Below are 14,326 nucleotides of genomic sequence, written 5' to 3' on the forward strand. Positions count from 1 at the left end.
GCATAAAATATTAGAGCCTTTGTCGTAGCGGCAAGGAGCTTAGACATTATCGCATGAGGTGTCGAGTTCGAGTTTGTAATTTTATTTGTAATTTCTCTTTTCTATAGAAGTTTATTTGTAATTTCCTCTTGACATCAGTTGTAATTTCCTCCTTTCTATACGAGTTTATTTGTAATTTCCTCCTTTGGAGTTTATTAAAAAAAATCCATCTCACTCTCACCACAATTTGCATTCCCAGTCATGTTTATCATTAGGCATGAAAAGAAGTAAACATGATAATATCATGAAGACCATCTCTATTTATTTATTTATTTATTTTATTCATATTTGTTCTACAAATTAATATTTATTATAGCTTGAAATTAATAATCAAAACATGCTCAATAGCACCCTAAAACTTCATAATCATAATTTTTTTTCAAGACCAAGAATTGATTTTTGAATGCCTCCTCATTTCCTGCCATATAGAGTTTATGTCATTTTGAAATGTAAAGATCACAATTGGGTTACCTTATATGTTTACAAATTTAATAATTTCTGATCATAATAAAAATTTCTGGTATGTTAGGAAGAGCATAGCTAATATCCTTTCACTCAAAAGTTAACAAATTGAGTGATTATAATGATATGTATAACACTTGAAGATGTGTGATGTCACGCTTCTCTATTAAAAATAAATAAAAATCTGTGCAATAAATCTACAAATTTTTAAGAGTGCAACAAGACAACACCAATTCTTTCTATTCTAATAAAGATGGAGTATCTTTTACCTTAACTCAGAAGCCTGCAATTTTATCTAAGTATACAACATAGAAACTACCAAAATGAAAAGAATTTACAAAAAACCTCGCACAAGAGATTCATCCTGATTCATATCACAATAATGGGGCGACGCCAAAGAATGCTATATGCAGTAGTAATGCTACAACGACGCTCGGTATAAGCTTGAAAGGCGCATAATCTGCCGAGTTGCTATTGTCAACTTGCCCAGCATTGAAGAACTCCGTTTTACCTGTACTGGTGGTTGTCGAGACGTTCACAGATGACGAGCCTGCAGAACACAGTTTTTATTAATGAGTGCCGTGTTAAGTTGAAAGCGGGAAGGAGAAGGATATCGAGCTGAGCAAGGAAAGCTTACAGTCGTAGTTTGCCCATCCAATCCTTTGACCAGCTATATCATACACAACAATCTTATCTTTCAGAACAAGATCTGCAGGGAGAGGTGCCATATATCTCAATCAACACCGAATAAAGAAAGTCGAACATGGTGAAGTAAGACTCTGGAACAACACATGTGCCATATATCTTAAGCCCCATTCAGTACTAAAATTGACCATCCCAACACATTGGACAGAGATTTCATATGTATGTGGAATACAGAAATCAGAGGAGCCAGAAGAAAATGAGGTAAGCATTTTATTAGAGAATTTAACCAACACAAGCCTTATAGTAGCTATAAAACTTGCTGTAACTGTTTGGTGTATAGCTGCATGATTATGAATATGCATGGATAGAATAGGGAAGCTGAAATATTCGTACCGCCTAAAATGGTAATTCCTTGACCCTGAATTTTCTGAATGCCGATGCACCACACTGCAACACCACCCTATGCAAGCAAACCATTGCATATACCAAACATCAAGAAAAAGAAGAGAAAGACAGAGAGCTGTAATACAGAGTATAGTGAATACTGAATAGCTGATTAAGAGTAACTACTTCTCCATAATGCAGTCGAGTACAACATATGTCAGCTTCAGTTTTGAAATATTAAAATCAAATTGCTAAATGCCTAACTCTGTGACAAATCAAATCAGGTAGAGGGCTAATGCACAGTTTCTCTGAGAGATTCCTAATGATAGCAAATGTTGACTTACAATAGAATTCTGCTGCAAAAGATAGTCTTGAGGCCTGAGAATCATTGATGCACCACCAGCAAAGTTTAGAGTAACTTGTGGGAATATTTCAGAGACACTGGAGACGAAAAATAAAGAACAATTTAAGAGGAATGACCAGAAAGATGTGCAAACGAGAATAATAAGTCTCAGGTATAAAACCTCGAGGTAGTTAAATAGCACTGATTTCCCTTTGCAAGCAGAGGGCGAACTGATCCTGAGACAGTTTCTGTGATCTGCAGGGCCAATAAATACTCTACATATCAGAGATTAAATACTATAAAAACTCAATATAAGTCATTGCTTTGCATAACGCTGTGTTCACTCTATTTGAAAACTACAATACAAGTTTTCTAAATTATAATTACAACACAACCATTGAATTTATTCACAATCAGAACACTCATATATTGGTTTGCAACAAAATAATGTTGTTTCATCAATATAACGACTCTGTTATAAGTGAGTATGTGATATTAATGTTAAGAGATGGTTCATGTGCAAGGCTTTAAAAGTAATGCTTTAATTGCATATAATGGTAAAGATTCCATTGGTTGCACCACTTAACCAAAAAAAGAATATGCACTCTTTTGAAACTTACTGTAGTAACAAATGGATCATAAGCCTCTTCCGCAAGGTATGCCAAAGTTGTGCCTGAATCAATTATTGTTCCACGGTTGCTTGAAGTCGCAAAGACTGATGAATCAATGCTGAGTGTCTGGCCATTTACAGCTATACTTTGTAAATTCACATTGTAATGTGGCCTGGAAAGATGGAAGGAGCAAATAATTCAAATTGAGTGCTGATGACATATCCAACAAGTTGAACTAGTGTAAATTCGTAATATTCAGAATCTGAAGTATAGATAACACATGCAACATGGAAAACAAAATCAAACTAGAAAGCCTAATCCTTAAAATACAGCAATTTATGTGTCAGAAAACATTCATGATATCTAAAGTCAACATTCAGCACTTTAGATAACTTTCTAAAACATATGAATAAATTAATTCTGACTGAGGACACTAGAATAGCAACAAATGCACACTAACATAAGACATGAGTTCTAAGACATGAGTTGTTGAATTATGGTTTTTAGCTGTAGCAGACTGTTTATTCACCTAGTAAGGCTAGTTTGAGAATTTCAAATCTTTAAGGAACACTCACAAATGTATCAAGATAGTTCCTATGACTACTAATCTACTTCAAGGCAGTTCCGCTTCACGAGCTCCTTGTATCAAGTACATTTCTGAGACTATGCTTCAGTAAAATCATGGAAAAAATAATGAACTACAAGGCTTTACATGGGAGAGCTTAAATTCACCTTAGATCATCAAAAAAAGATGTGGAAAGCAAATAATTGAAGATATTCTGACAGGAAAATACATACTGTGATGGAACAAGCGGAGTGAAAACCATATTTGGCTCCACTATTTGACCAAGCACCAATATGCCACCACCACCACTCTCTCCTCTCAAACAATGAGAAAACGAATATGGGGTGATTCCCTGCGACGAAAGCTGTGAAATCACAGATAATCCCTGCTGTCCAAAACCAAATATACCATCAACTGCCCTATCTGGCTTGGTAAGGTCCCCAGTTTGTGATGTGCTACAACTGTGAAGGAATGTACCCAAGAAAATCAATTGACAAAAACAAGCACAAATGATAATTTAGCTAGTTCTAACAAGAACTAACCCGAAAACAACAGGTGCTGAATTATTGGAAGCCAATGAACTCCCTACTACAGAGTCGAAATACATCGAGTCATACACGTAGTAGCCAGATGTCCCACTGCCATCACCATACTGGAAGGTATACCCACACTGGTTCTGGCCCGAACAACCAGAATCAGAAGACTGAGCTCCCAGAGCACACCTCTGGTCAGAACATGAGATCGGTGAAGCCGTGGATGAGCTGGGAGGATCAAAAAACTCGAGCTCTATCTGTTTAGAAAAGCAATGCATTTCAATAAACCATAACAAAAAAAAAATCAAATTTCTAAACAATGGAATTTGCAGAAAATGTTTGACATACTTGAAGTCCACTGGATGAGGGACATCCTTTACAGGGATTGCAACTAACCCATAGCACATCACTTCCAGTATCTATCTGTACATAGAATTCTTTTGCCGGAGTTCCCAATTTTACTCTTGTATAATATAGCCTGAGAAACAGCCCAACAAGATAAAATCCACGAACAGCGGAGCTTAAAAAATGGAGTGTTAAATTCACACTAAAATTGAAGAAATTCGTGCAGCATTCCGTCTCAAATTGAAGAATATATTCCGTACGAAAGTTAATTGCATAACACGACACATCACATTCAATCACGTTGGAATCAATTCAAATGCACTTTTGTAACAATGAAGCAAAGGTTTTTGACTTCGACAGTTAATTCCAAAAAAGGAACAAAGATTTCACAACAGAATCAGCATTATATCACCATTCTTCATCCAATCAAAAACAGGCATTCTGATACCCAGCTCATTATCCGTTTATTTCCAGAAAGGGGAAATTCTTCGTAAAAATACCGCACATTCACCTTTCCAATCCAATCGCACAATAACAACAATCCAATGATAAATTAATCAAATAATTCAAAAACTCACCCAACAAGATAAGGATCATAGGTGCCTTCAACGGAGAAATCAACGACGCCGGAAGGCTGCTGCTGCTGCTGCAACAACCTACCATGCCTGACTCGGTCGCGGTGCCTGAGTTGACTCACCCCAACTCCGTCGTGACTCGCCCTCTCCAAGCTCAGCACCATTCCCTTCCCTTCCCCATCCACCGAGACTGCGAAAAGTAGCACCGCCGCCGCCGCGATTGCCTGAGCCACCAGAATTCTCGCCGGCGGCATTCTGCTATCCACACACCACCCCCTTTTCCCCTGCTTTTTTCTCTCCCTCTATTTTTTTCACCTTTCCTTATGCTCTAAGCAACAATACGGAGATTATCGATATTTATACACGAATTTATATAAATATGTGAGATTATAATCAGTGATTATGCATTGTGATTAAAATCTCTGCGTGCGCATGAATTTTGAGAGAAAAAGAATGAGAGAGAAAAGGAGACAGAGAGAGAGAGGGAAGAACAGATAACGGCAGCTTTATAATTGCATAAGATGTGGATTGTTCGCTGCGGTTGATTGTACGTTGAATCAAAAAGGTTGTACGCTTACTTACTTTGGGTATTTGTTTGTAATTTAGCAAAATCATAGTAAATCAATAGTTTAAGAAATCTACATACAACAGATTTTCCAAATTTGATACAAAAATTGAATTTAAATAGTAGTATGAATTTACAATAAAGAATAAACCACTTCAGGTGAAAAAGGTTCTAGTCTTGCTTACTTTAATGAAATACTTTGGCTAGTAGAGGAAAACATTTATTAATTAAGTTGGGTTTTATGATTAAAAATGATACTTTCTTCGTTCATGATTAGTAATTGTATTTTTTTAGTTTGTTTAGTTAACAGAAAATTGCCAATAAATACTCTACTTTCTTTTTGTTTTTTTTAATCTATAGTCAGAATCATTTTCTTAATTTCTTGATTTAAAAAACCAAATGATTTTGATAGATCGAGTTGAAATTACATTTAATCAACCAAAATTAATCTATTTTTATTTTGGGCCATTTTCTTAATTTGGTAGTTTTAGAAAATAGAGTGATTTTGATAGAGTTTAAAAAACCCATGTGTATTGTTTAGCATTTGCTCATATATATATTACTTATCGATTAACTACAATATGAACTGTATAAATACTAAGATTCATATAGCTCGATGTAAAAATCGTCATGATTTTATACATACAAAATCGTCAACTTTGACGATTATATTGACATAATTAATAAGTAATTTATTAGATGATTGACACAATATTGTTGACTCACCCTTAAATAAATAAATAAATAAAAATAAATGCAATTGGTCCACCTATTATAAAACTGCATGAAACTGCAGCCATATTTGTCTCAAAATTCTCTACCACGACGCAACTATATTCTAGAATGTTTCTAATTCTTATAATCTTATCTGATTAATTTGCCAAATAATACATTATTATGCACAATTATTCATCACGATTAATTTATCATTTTGGGGGAAGTATTTAGTTTAACTGCCCCTCTCGATTAACATAGTTTGAGCTTAATGTAGCTTAATGAGCCACGGCTGCCCTTAATTATAATCATTAAATTATCATACTATTAATATTACAAAAAGAGCGATGCTATTTACCATAATGACTATTATTATTATACAGTACCATTTATTAAGATCACCTTATCATCACTATAATGAACGACGACAAAAAAAAACGACACAATTATAATTAAACGGATTGAGTATTATTTATCACGTAAACGCATACTAAAGCTTTGATTACGATGAAATTATTTAAAAAAATTCACACGACAAGTAAGATATTTATAAAATTATTAAGATAGTGGCAATGATTGGTTGAAAAGAATGTGTTGTTTGATGAAGGATGCAGGTAACTACCTAAAACCATTAAATAGTGACAGTTTACTTAACAAGGAAAATCAATTTATTTAATATTGCTTAATTCTATATATATAATCAATGAAAAAGCTAATAATGGACCAGCCAATATATATATTATTTCTTAAACTATGTGGGGTAACCCCTAATTCTGTATAAAGTTGGTTCATCAGAAAATAAAATTAAAATTAAATGTACATGATCCGCAACTTTCTTGAGATGCTAAAGCTAAGAAATTGCCCAAGAACCTTCTTCAAAATATTATATACTATAGTACTATAGTTTGAGTCACACTAGTACTACCTTTATTTTATATGTTTATTTTTTTTATTTTTTTGTATGCTTTACCCAAAAACATGGTGCCTCAATAATTCAATTCTTTCACTTTGCTCCTAAGAAATGGACTCAAAAGCAAAAGTGGGGTTCGCCTTTTTTAGGTGGATTAGGGGTCTAATTAATCCACATATTAATTAATGACGAAGTAAAACAATATGGACCAACTTTAATTATAAAAAAAATTAATAAGTAATACTTTAAATGGATTCAATTAGCTAGTGTTGATACCATGAAACCAATGTACTCGATAAAAAAATAAACTGATATGTATAGAAAGAAATATATAAACATAAATTAGGGGCACCACTGTGGAGTGTGGACCATTATTATGCATGCTATAGATATAATTTAACCTGTCTTCAATTTGTAATTTTTAATTTTTTTAATCATTATAAGGTCTTATATAAGTTTCACCGTCTAAATAGATTTGATATGTCACATGCAATGCAATTACGACGTTTTAATATTGTGTTCATTTATGTAATTAAAAATCTCCACGTAATTAGTCGAATGTCTCGAAATGATACTAAATACTAGTTAAAGTGGAGAGAAAGAAAAGTAAGAGAGAGAATAATATAAACAAGAGACTTCTCTACATTATTCTCTCTCGTACTTTACTTTCTCTTCACTCTAACTATTTATTATCATTTTTTCAAAACGAGTGCAGAAAATGAAAGTGCTCTACTTTTCGGGGACGGATGGAGTATATATTTATAATAAATACTATGCACGTTTATAATTAAATATCACATGACTTTGATTTAACATAGATTTTAAATATGAAATAAAGTAGTGGAAAATGTTAATAGAATGTATTCTAGTTTTATGATAAATATGTGTGCAATGAGTTAACTGAATGTATTTTTCATTTATCGAAAATTGTAATAATGAAATGAGACATTTAGTAATAGACGGGCGAAAAGTAAAATATGAGATACTCCGTCAATTAATATTTACGATAAATATGAGATACTCCGTCAGTTAATATGAGATACTTCATCAATTAAGAAAGATGTGAGATATTCCATCAATTTAATAATGAAAGGAAGGAAGAAAACATAATTTCTTAATAGTCCATGTAGCTAACCTACCATTTCAATCTCGTATTGCTGCAAAAACATTGAGAATGTTAAACGTCCACATTTATATCAATTTTCTATTATATACCAAATGTTTTGCTCAAATTTCCACCCACATCTAAAAGGTTATTTTCCGTCAATTAATACCTTTTTTATGATATTGATATATCGAGTTTGGTAGGAATAACTCGACAAAGAAAGTGGAGCACATACTCTTGTCCAGTGCAGACGAATTATAATGGCGGATCCAGAAATAAAAAAATCATGGAGTCAGACAAACGAGACCATAAATACAATAATATTTAAATATTTTTTTAAATAAAAATACATTAGAAAAGAAATATCTCTATCTTATTATAGCGAACATATACCACCTTTCACGGTGTACCGTCAAGATGTCGTTCAATCAGTCATCTCATTTTATTTCGCAGCTTAGGCTTGGACATATTTCATTGTAGAAAACATTCTTTCAACTATTTCAAGTTTGTTTGAATTGTTATCAGTACAACAAAAAATTCGAATGAGGATACTTTTTAATGATATTAAGGATGCCTGTCACAACAAAACCGCATCACGACCATGTAGAAAACGTGCTGTCATTAATATATCGTGCAACGCAACCGAGGCAACGTTAACCAACCATGTCGAACCGGTTAGACCGAACCGCATTGTGCAACCGGCTACCACAGTACAAATGAGGCTATAGAAAATCCCCAACTCGGACCGACCCATGCTCAGAGCGTTGCAACGGCAAACCACAAGAATGTCAACACATGGTCCATACATTCCAATCTCACCAATAATTGGATCGCGAAAACCACAAATGTAGAAGCTATGAATTTAAAAATCTTCCACTTCTTCGATGCCTCCACCAGACCAATCTCCCGACCGCCCGGTCCGGTCTGGTCCGACCCGGTCAAATGACCAGAACCGGAAGAAAACCCGTCATGGATTAATGCTGATATGCCCGATGTGAAAAACGCGACAACAAGCACGAAGGGGGTGAAAAACGCGTCGTTTTGGGCGTTGAGCGAGAACGTGACGGACCGTACGATGAAGTCAACGAGAAGGCCGGTTTCGACGGTCGTGACAAGGGAGATGATGATGATGGCGAAGACGAAGGCGTATGATAAGACGAAGGTCAGAGGTATCGGTCGTAGGAAGGTGGATATGTAGAAGAGGAAGGAAAATCCTAGGACCGAGAGTCTGAGATGGTCGAAGAGGGACGAGTTGTTGGCGCCGTGGCGGTGGACTAAGGCGTAGGTGGATGAATGGCAAACGCGAACTGCTAGGATTCGCCTGAGGGAGAAGATGATGAGTGGTGAAATGGTGGAGCTTTGAATCTCTAGAGATTGGAATCCAAGTTTGAGGGAAGTGATGGTGATGAGAGACCAGCATGAGAAGTAGAGTAGAGCAGAGATCTCCATGACTTTTTTTTTTCAAAGATTCAAGAATTTTTGTGTATAGAAACTCAGAATTATGGTGGGGGAGCTGAATTTGGAGCTTAGGTGTTTTTTCTTGCAGTATAATGGATATTGATGAGGTTATGGCCCATGTGGCGGTGCATTATTGGTAGACAATCAAACGTAGTTGACTTTTCAAGTTATAAATGCAAGTTGTAATAGTTGACCGTTGACCGTTGACCGTTGACCGTTTACTTAATTTTCCACTTCATATAATTACATTAATCATGAATTATAAATATAGCAAATGAGCCTAGTAGCGATTTTGTGAATTGGTTTTAATAACTTCGTCTCTAATGTGATTGATAAGTAATCGCAAGTTTTCTCGGTCGAATTTGGATTTGATATACTAACTCGTTGGGTATTACTATTAGAGCATCCGCAGAGGCATGTCCGTCCGTCCGTGCCGCTGGCACGGCACACCCCTGTCCGCCGCTGCGCTCTTGCCGCTGGCACGGCTCTGCTCGATACATAGAGCACGTTCGTGCCGCTGAGCAGGGCGACGTGACACGTTTCTATTGGTCGTTGGCATTTTTTTAAAATCGAAAATACTACCAAAAATTAAAAAAATAAATATTTCCGGATTCCAAAAAATATACAGATTTTATTACCATTTTTTTGAATTTTTTTTTGAATTTTTTAAAAAAAATTTAAGCCAAAAATCATCTATAAATACACACATTCATCATCCATTTGGGCGAAATTCGGCCACAAGTAGTGTATTTTTTTAATTTTATGAATTTAATTATGTAATTTTTAATTTTTAGGATTTTGATTATGTACTTTTTATTTTTTTTGTAATTTGTAATAGTATTCCGGATATTTTTAATGCTTTTTAATTTTGTGGAAATGTCTTTGTTTAAATTGAATAATAGAATGGTGTGACCCTTAAGCTTGTTCTTGCGGAAGAGCACGAATGTGGGTGTTGTGCTCTTGCCTAAGACAGAGAGTAAAAGTGGGTCCGGGCCCACATCCGTGCTTGTTGGCAAGAGCATGGATGAGGATGCTCTTACCCTTTTGCGAACTATAGCGTGGGTGCATCTAGTGTGGTGGCGCAAAGAGGGTGCATCGTTGTTGCCATAAGTTATCACATTATTGAGTATTGATAGAAATTCATGAAATTCCTTGAGTATGAGAATAACTAAGAAACTTATACTACAACTATAATTGTTTCAATTTTCTGTTTATGTGAGCTATTTGTTTGTGTAAATCCACGAACACTTCACGATGCATCTTGAAAGGGTTGACCTTCTTCTTCTGATCCAATTGAACTACTCTAGTCATTATCAAATAAAGTCGTGATATACTAATGAGTAAAAAAAAATTTGTTTTGAGCTATATATATAGTGCAAGATAAGTTGAAGTTTCAAATAGACTTATAAATAAATGTAGTTAAAATTCATATGAAAGTGCATAAAGTCAAATGCAATAATGCTTACGACCTTTGCAATTAGAATTCCATGTGGTCAAAACCATCTGGAAATAGATATTGAGTAGACAATGGAAAGTAAAAGGATTATTACTCTTCCAAAACAACGATCTTATTTAGTCTTGTTTGCTCGATGAAGTGTCCTCAAATTTGAACATCAAATCAAAACATTTGTTCCTTACTTCTCTTCCAGCAATATGGATGTGCAACGTAAAAGGGACGACAACTCCTCCTCTGTTGCTGCTCCAGTACCTGACCACCGTACTCTACCAGATTTGTCGAGTAAGAATGCATATCTACAGATTATCAGAGTTGAGAGGTGTAAGTAAGAAGCCACAAAAAATTGATCTGGGCTAATCACGAACGTGGGGTAGAATAGAGTATGAAAGAAACTGATATACCCTGTAAGAAGATTTACTATTTTAAGCTCCTTCCTGAAGTAATAATGATCACCAAAGGAATAAACAATCTGCCTAAGCAGAGCATCTTGCTTCTCTGCAGGCGCGGGTTTCCTCATGTACTTAAGAAGTAGTTTCCTTATGAGCTTACGTGACAATAACCATTGATCCATTAAGGAAACCTGCACAAGAGACGTGAACTTCTCAAAAAACGTTAACATGATTCATGCTGGTAATAGTAACAATGCTTCACAAATAAGTTTCTGTATATTCGACATTGATTATTTTTAAAATTCACATTTAAGTTTGCTCCACAATTGTTTAAAAGGCGATTGTCTTCTATGGTCTAAGGTAATGTGGATAATAATCACATTTACTTCAGATAGACTTTAGAGTTTCAGAGAATCTGCAGTAAAAAAGGGAATCATTGCTTGTTCATGTTGTAGCTACAGAGAATGAAAATAATCAAGCATGTTATAAATCACATTATCAGGGTTATACATTGAAAAACAAAGATCAGGTGCAGTTCTTTACAAAAATGGTAGATTCAATAGTTGCACATTATGTCAAGCGTATGAGGTTTATGATCCTATTACCAAGCCTATATAAGGCAGAGAGAAAATCTACTGTAATCAGTTCAAAAAACTGAAAGCAGTCGAGGAAATTGCAATAATCTCCTTTAAGTAAATAAAGAAGCACAAGTAAGTTTAAGAGTTGAGGGCAAGTAAAGAGCAAAAGATAAGTTTGAATGGTAACCCTCCTAGCATATGATTACTATTCAGAGAAAGATGCAATACCTCATACAAACGAACATCACTGGAATGTGCAAATGCTTTCATGAAGGGTGAGGTCCATGAGTCAATCAAAGCCTGTCAGGGTAGCGAAAAAGTTAAAAGCTAACAATTATGTCAAGATAATGCGCCATAAGCACAAGTTCTCGCATAAATCAAGAACGTATCCATGCAGGTAACTGAGGCATCTGCTTGCCCCATCTCTACACCCAAAAGATGGTAACCTCATAAATGAAGATGATCTGATGATTGAGATTTGATATATACAAATCTCACCCGTGAGCTTTCCCGAAATGATAGACTTATTAAAGACGCCTTAGCACTGCCTGTTTCAGCAGTATCTGATGAGGACAAATTTGCTTCGTCTTCTTTGGAGGTCACGGGAAGTGTAAGCTTAGAACCATCCGTAAAGTAGACTTCAAGGGAAGGAAACTTGAGTGCTGACACTGCAGGAACTATAACCTTATTCGCTTTTGATACCTGCACCCAAGTCTCAAAATCTACAATCAAAACTCAACCATATGCACTCAAAAATCATATAATCAAAATTCTAACTTAGCTTAAAAGTTGTTAACTTACCTTCCCACGATGTTTCACATATTCATTCATGTCAGTAAGTACACTCCTACTCATCTCATCTTTACTGTCCTAATTCACATATGAACTTGTCCATTAGCATCAGACAAGCAGATTCCCATACCTCAAACTGAAATTCAAGGTAAATGCAATAAATTGAGCAGAGCAACATCGATAATTACTTACATTCGAGCTCGTGATTGCTTAACAGCCGCCTCATGCGCCAACTGCGATCAAATTACGCAATCAATTACACGAAAATGTCAATCGGAACAGATTCAAATGAGACCTATGACCATACAGGGATAAAATTCGAAAATTCCGTGGCGATTTGATTTGTATGATCGATTCAAATTGGTTCTGAAACCATTAAAATGCAATCAATTTTGAGCCGACCTTATAGACGTCGTCCTGGAATCGTAGGGAAGTCCATCGACAAGGGTTGCAGGGAGGGATAATGGAGGAAAACTTCCCCTCTCTAAAAAGCAAGCTTCCGCCATTACCATTTCGTAATGCTGCTGAGAGAATTTTGCTCGATCTCAGCATATTCTTCTTCGTTTGGAAAAACCCTTGTGCTGAATCTCTGTGTTTGCAGAATCTCAATCTATTTGGAACAAAACGATTTGGGCTTAGAATCTCAGATGCGTTTTCATTTTCAAACTAAAGCCCAAGCCCATTTAAAGCTTTCTTTTCCATTGGTAATCCAATCAAAGCCCACAATAAAAGAGAATTTTTAACAAAATTTGATTAAGCATTAAAAAATTATATTAAGATAAATATGTGGTACCTCAATCATTTAAATTATATAGAACACCGAAATTCCTGATCAATCCACTACTTAGTATATCATGTCATTACTTTATTCGATCGCGAGTCAATTGTGAAAATAGAGATTATTTTCATACTTATATTAGACTAACCAGAATTTGATCAGATTTATTATAAAACTTAAATAAATATGCGAATAAATTATAATGAGCATCAGCAATAGTAAATTACGTGAGGTAATAACTTTTGCTAATCTATAATGCAAAAACAACTCTTTTACGCATATGACAAAGGATTTGTTTTTGAATAAATAATGGTAAGAAAGTAATTTCATTATAATTGTTACTTTGTGAATTAAAATTAAATGATGTGTAATTAAGTGGTAAAATTAAAGTTTTCCTAATTAATTGATTGGAAGTTGAATAATCTGTTATTTTTGCTTGTGATTGATGAGAAGATTGCGAATCAAACACGAACAAAGGATTTACGTGGTTCGACGTAAGTCTACATCCACGGACGAAGGTGAGGTAATTCTTCATTGAAACTAATCGGGGTAAGATTACAATAGTGGCGGATTCAGCATAGAACAAGGGACACAACTGTACCCCCAAATGTTCTTGCTAATACCATATATGATCCGTTTAAAATACACATAGGCTTAGTGGCCGAGCGGCAGAATGCTCCCTTTTCCGATTTTAGGCGTGGGTTTGAACCTCTCTTGAGGCGCTTCTTCAATTTTCATGCCCTTTTTAATTAAAATTTATGTTAGCTTTTACTAGTGATATTGAATTTAAAATATAGTATAATTCCTTTATTATAAAGCTTATTCCTTTTAATATATTTAACTTTTTAATATTTTTTAATTTCTAATGAATTTAATTTGTAAAAATGACCTTCTAATTCCTTTTAATACATTTACTTTATATCTTTTCTCAATTATTTTGTAAAGGATTTTAATTATTTTCTAAATCATTTAATATTTATGTCTTTTGTGTTTTTTATGCATATTCTTTTATGAAAATAATTCAAACCTTCCTCAAATAAGTCAAATGATGATTAGGCATTAAAAATAATACTCCCTGC

The 14,326-nt window shown here is 34.7% G+C and overlaps 2 protein-coding genes across 2 annotated transcripts; both read right to left on the reverse strand.

Annotated features, from left to right (window-relative positions):
* Positions 1–645: 645 nt before the first annotated feature.
* On the reverse strand, positions 646–5,003 carry LOC121743011 (aspartic proteinase 36-like). Its single transcript, XM_042136183.1, has 10 exons — positions 4,506–5,003; positions 3,931–4,060; positions 3,592–3,839; positions 3,283–3,510; positions 2,494–2,656; positions 2,055–2,128; positions 1,875–1,971; positions 1,540–1,606; positions 1,139–1,210; positions 646–1,051 (listed from the first exon to the last, which is right to left on the reverse strand). The coding sequence occupies exons 1-10, from the start codon at positions 4,754–4,756 to the stop codon at positions 876–878; spliced, it is 1,506 nt and encodes a 501-aa protein (XP_041992117.1). The 5' UTR covers positions 4,757–5,003; the 3' UTR covers positions 646–875.
* Positions 5,004–10,639: 5,636 nt separating this feature from the next.
* On the reverse strand, positions 10,640–13,058 carry LOC121743043 (mitochondrial ATPase complex subunit ATP10-like). The gene is made up of 7 exons (XM_042136221.1): positions 12,872–13,058; positions 12,662–12,702; positions 12,479–12,542; positions 12,176–12,379; positions 11,906–11,977; positions 11,112–11,290; positions 10,640–11,006 (listed from the first exon to the last, which is right to left on the reverse strand). Exons 1-7 carry the CDS (start codon positions 13,019–13,021, stop codon positions 10,889–10,891), a joined length of 828 nt encoding a protein of 275 aa, XP_041992155.1. The 5' UTR covers positions 13,022–13,058; the 3' UTR covers positions 10,640–10,888.
* Positions 13,059–14,326: the final 1,268 nt, after the last annotated feature.

Source organism: Salvia splendens, chromosome 8 (assembly GCF_004379255.2).
Source record: "Salvia splendens isolate huo1 chromosome 8, SspV2, whole genome shotgun sequence".
NCBI lineage: Eukaryota > Viridiplantae > Streptophyta > Magnoliopsida > Lamiales > Lamiaceae > Salvia > Salvia splendens.

Excerpts from the sequence above, each read along its gene's own strand:
- LOC121743011 (XM_042136183.1), bottom strand. The coding sequence starts at position 4,756 with ATGCCGCCGGCGAGAATTCTGGTGGCTCAGGCAATCGCGGCGGCGGCG. Across the intron at positions 4,061-4,505 it reads TATGATCCTTATCTTGTTGG|GCTATATTATACAAGAGTAA; the intron begins GTGAGTTTTTGA and ends GCTGTTTCTCAG. Across the intron at positions 3,511-3,591 it reads TCAGCACCTGTTGTTTTCGG|TTGTAGCACATCACAAACTG; the intron begins GTTAGTTCTTGT and ends ATTCCTTCACAG.
- LOC121743043 (XM_042136221.1), bottom strand. The coding sequence starts at position 13,021 with ATGCTGAGATCGAGCAAAATTCTCTCAGCAGCATTACGAAATGGTAAT. Across the intron at positions 11,291-11,905 it reads GTGATGTTCGTTTGTATGAG|GTTTCCTTAATGGATCAATG; the intron begins GTATTGCATCTT and ends TCTCTTGTGCAG. Across the intron at positions 11,007-11,111 it reads ATAGTAAATCTTCTTACAGG|ATATGCATTCTTACTCGACA; the intron begins GTATATCAGTTT and ends GATAATCTGTAG.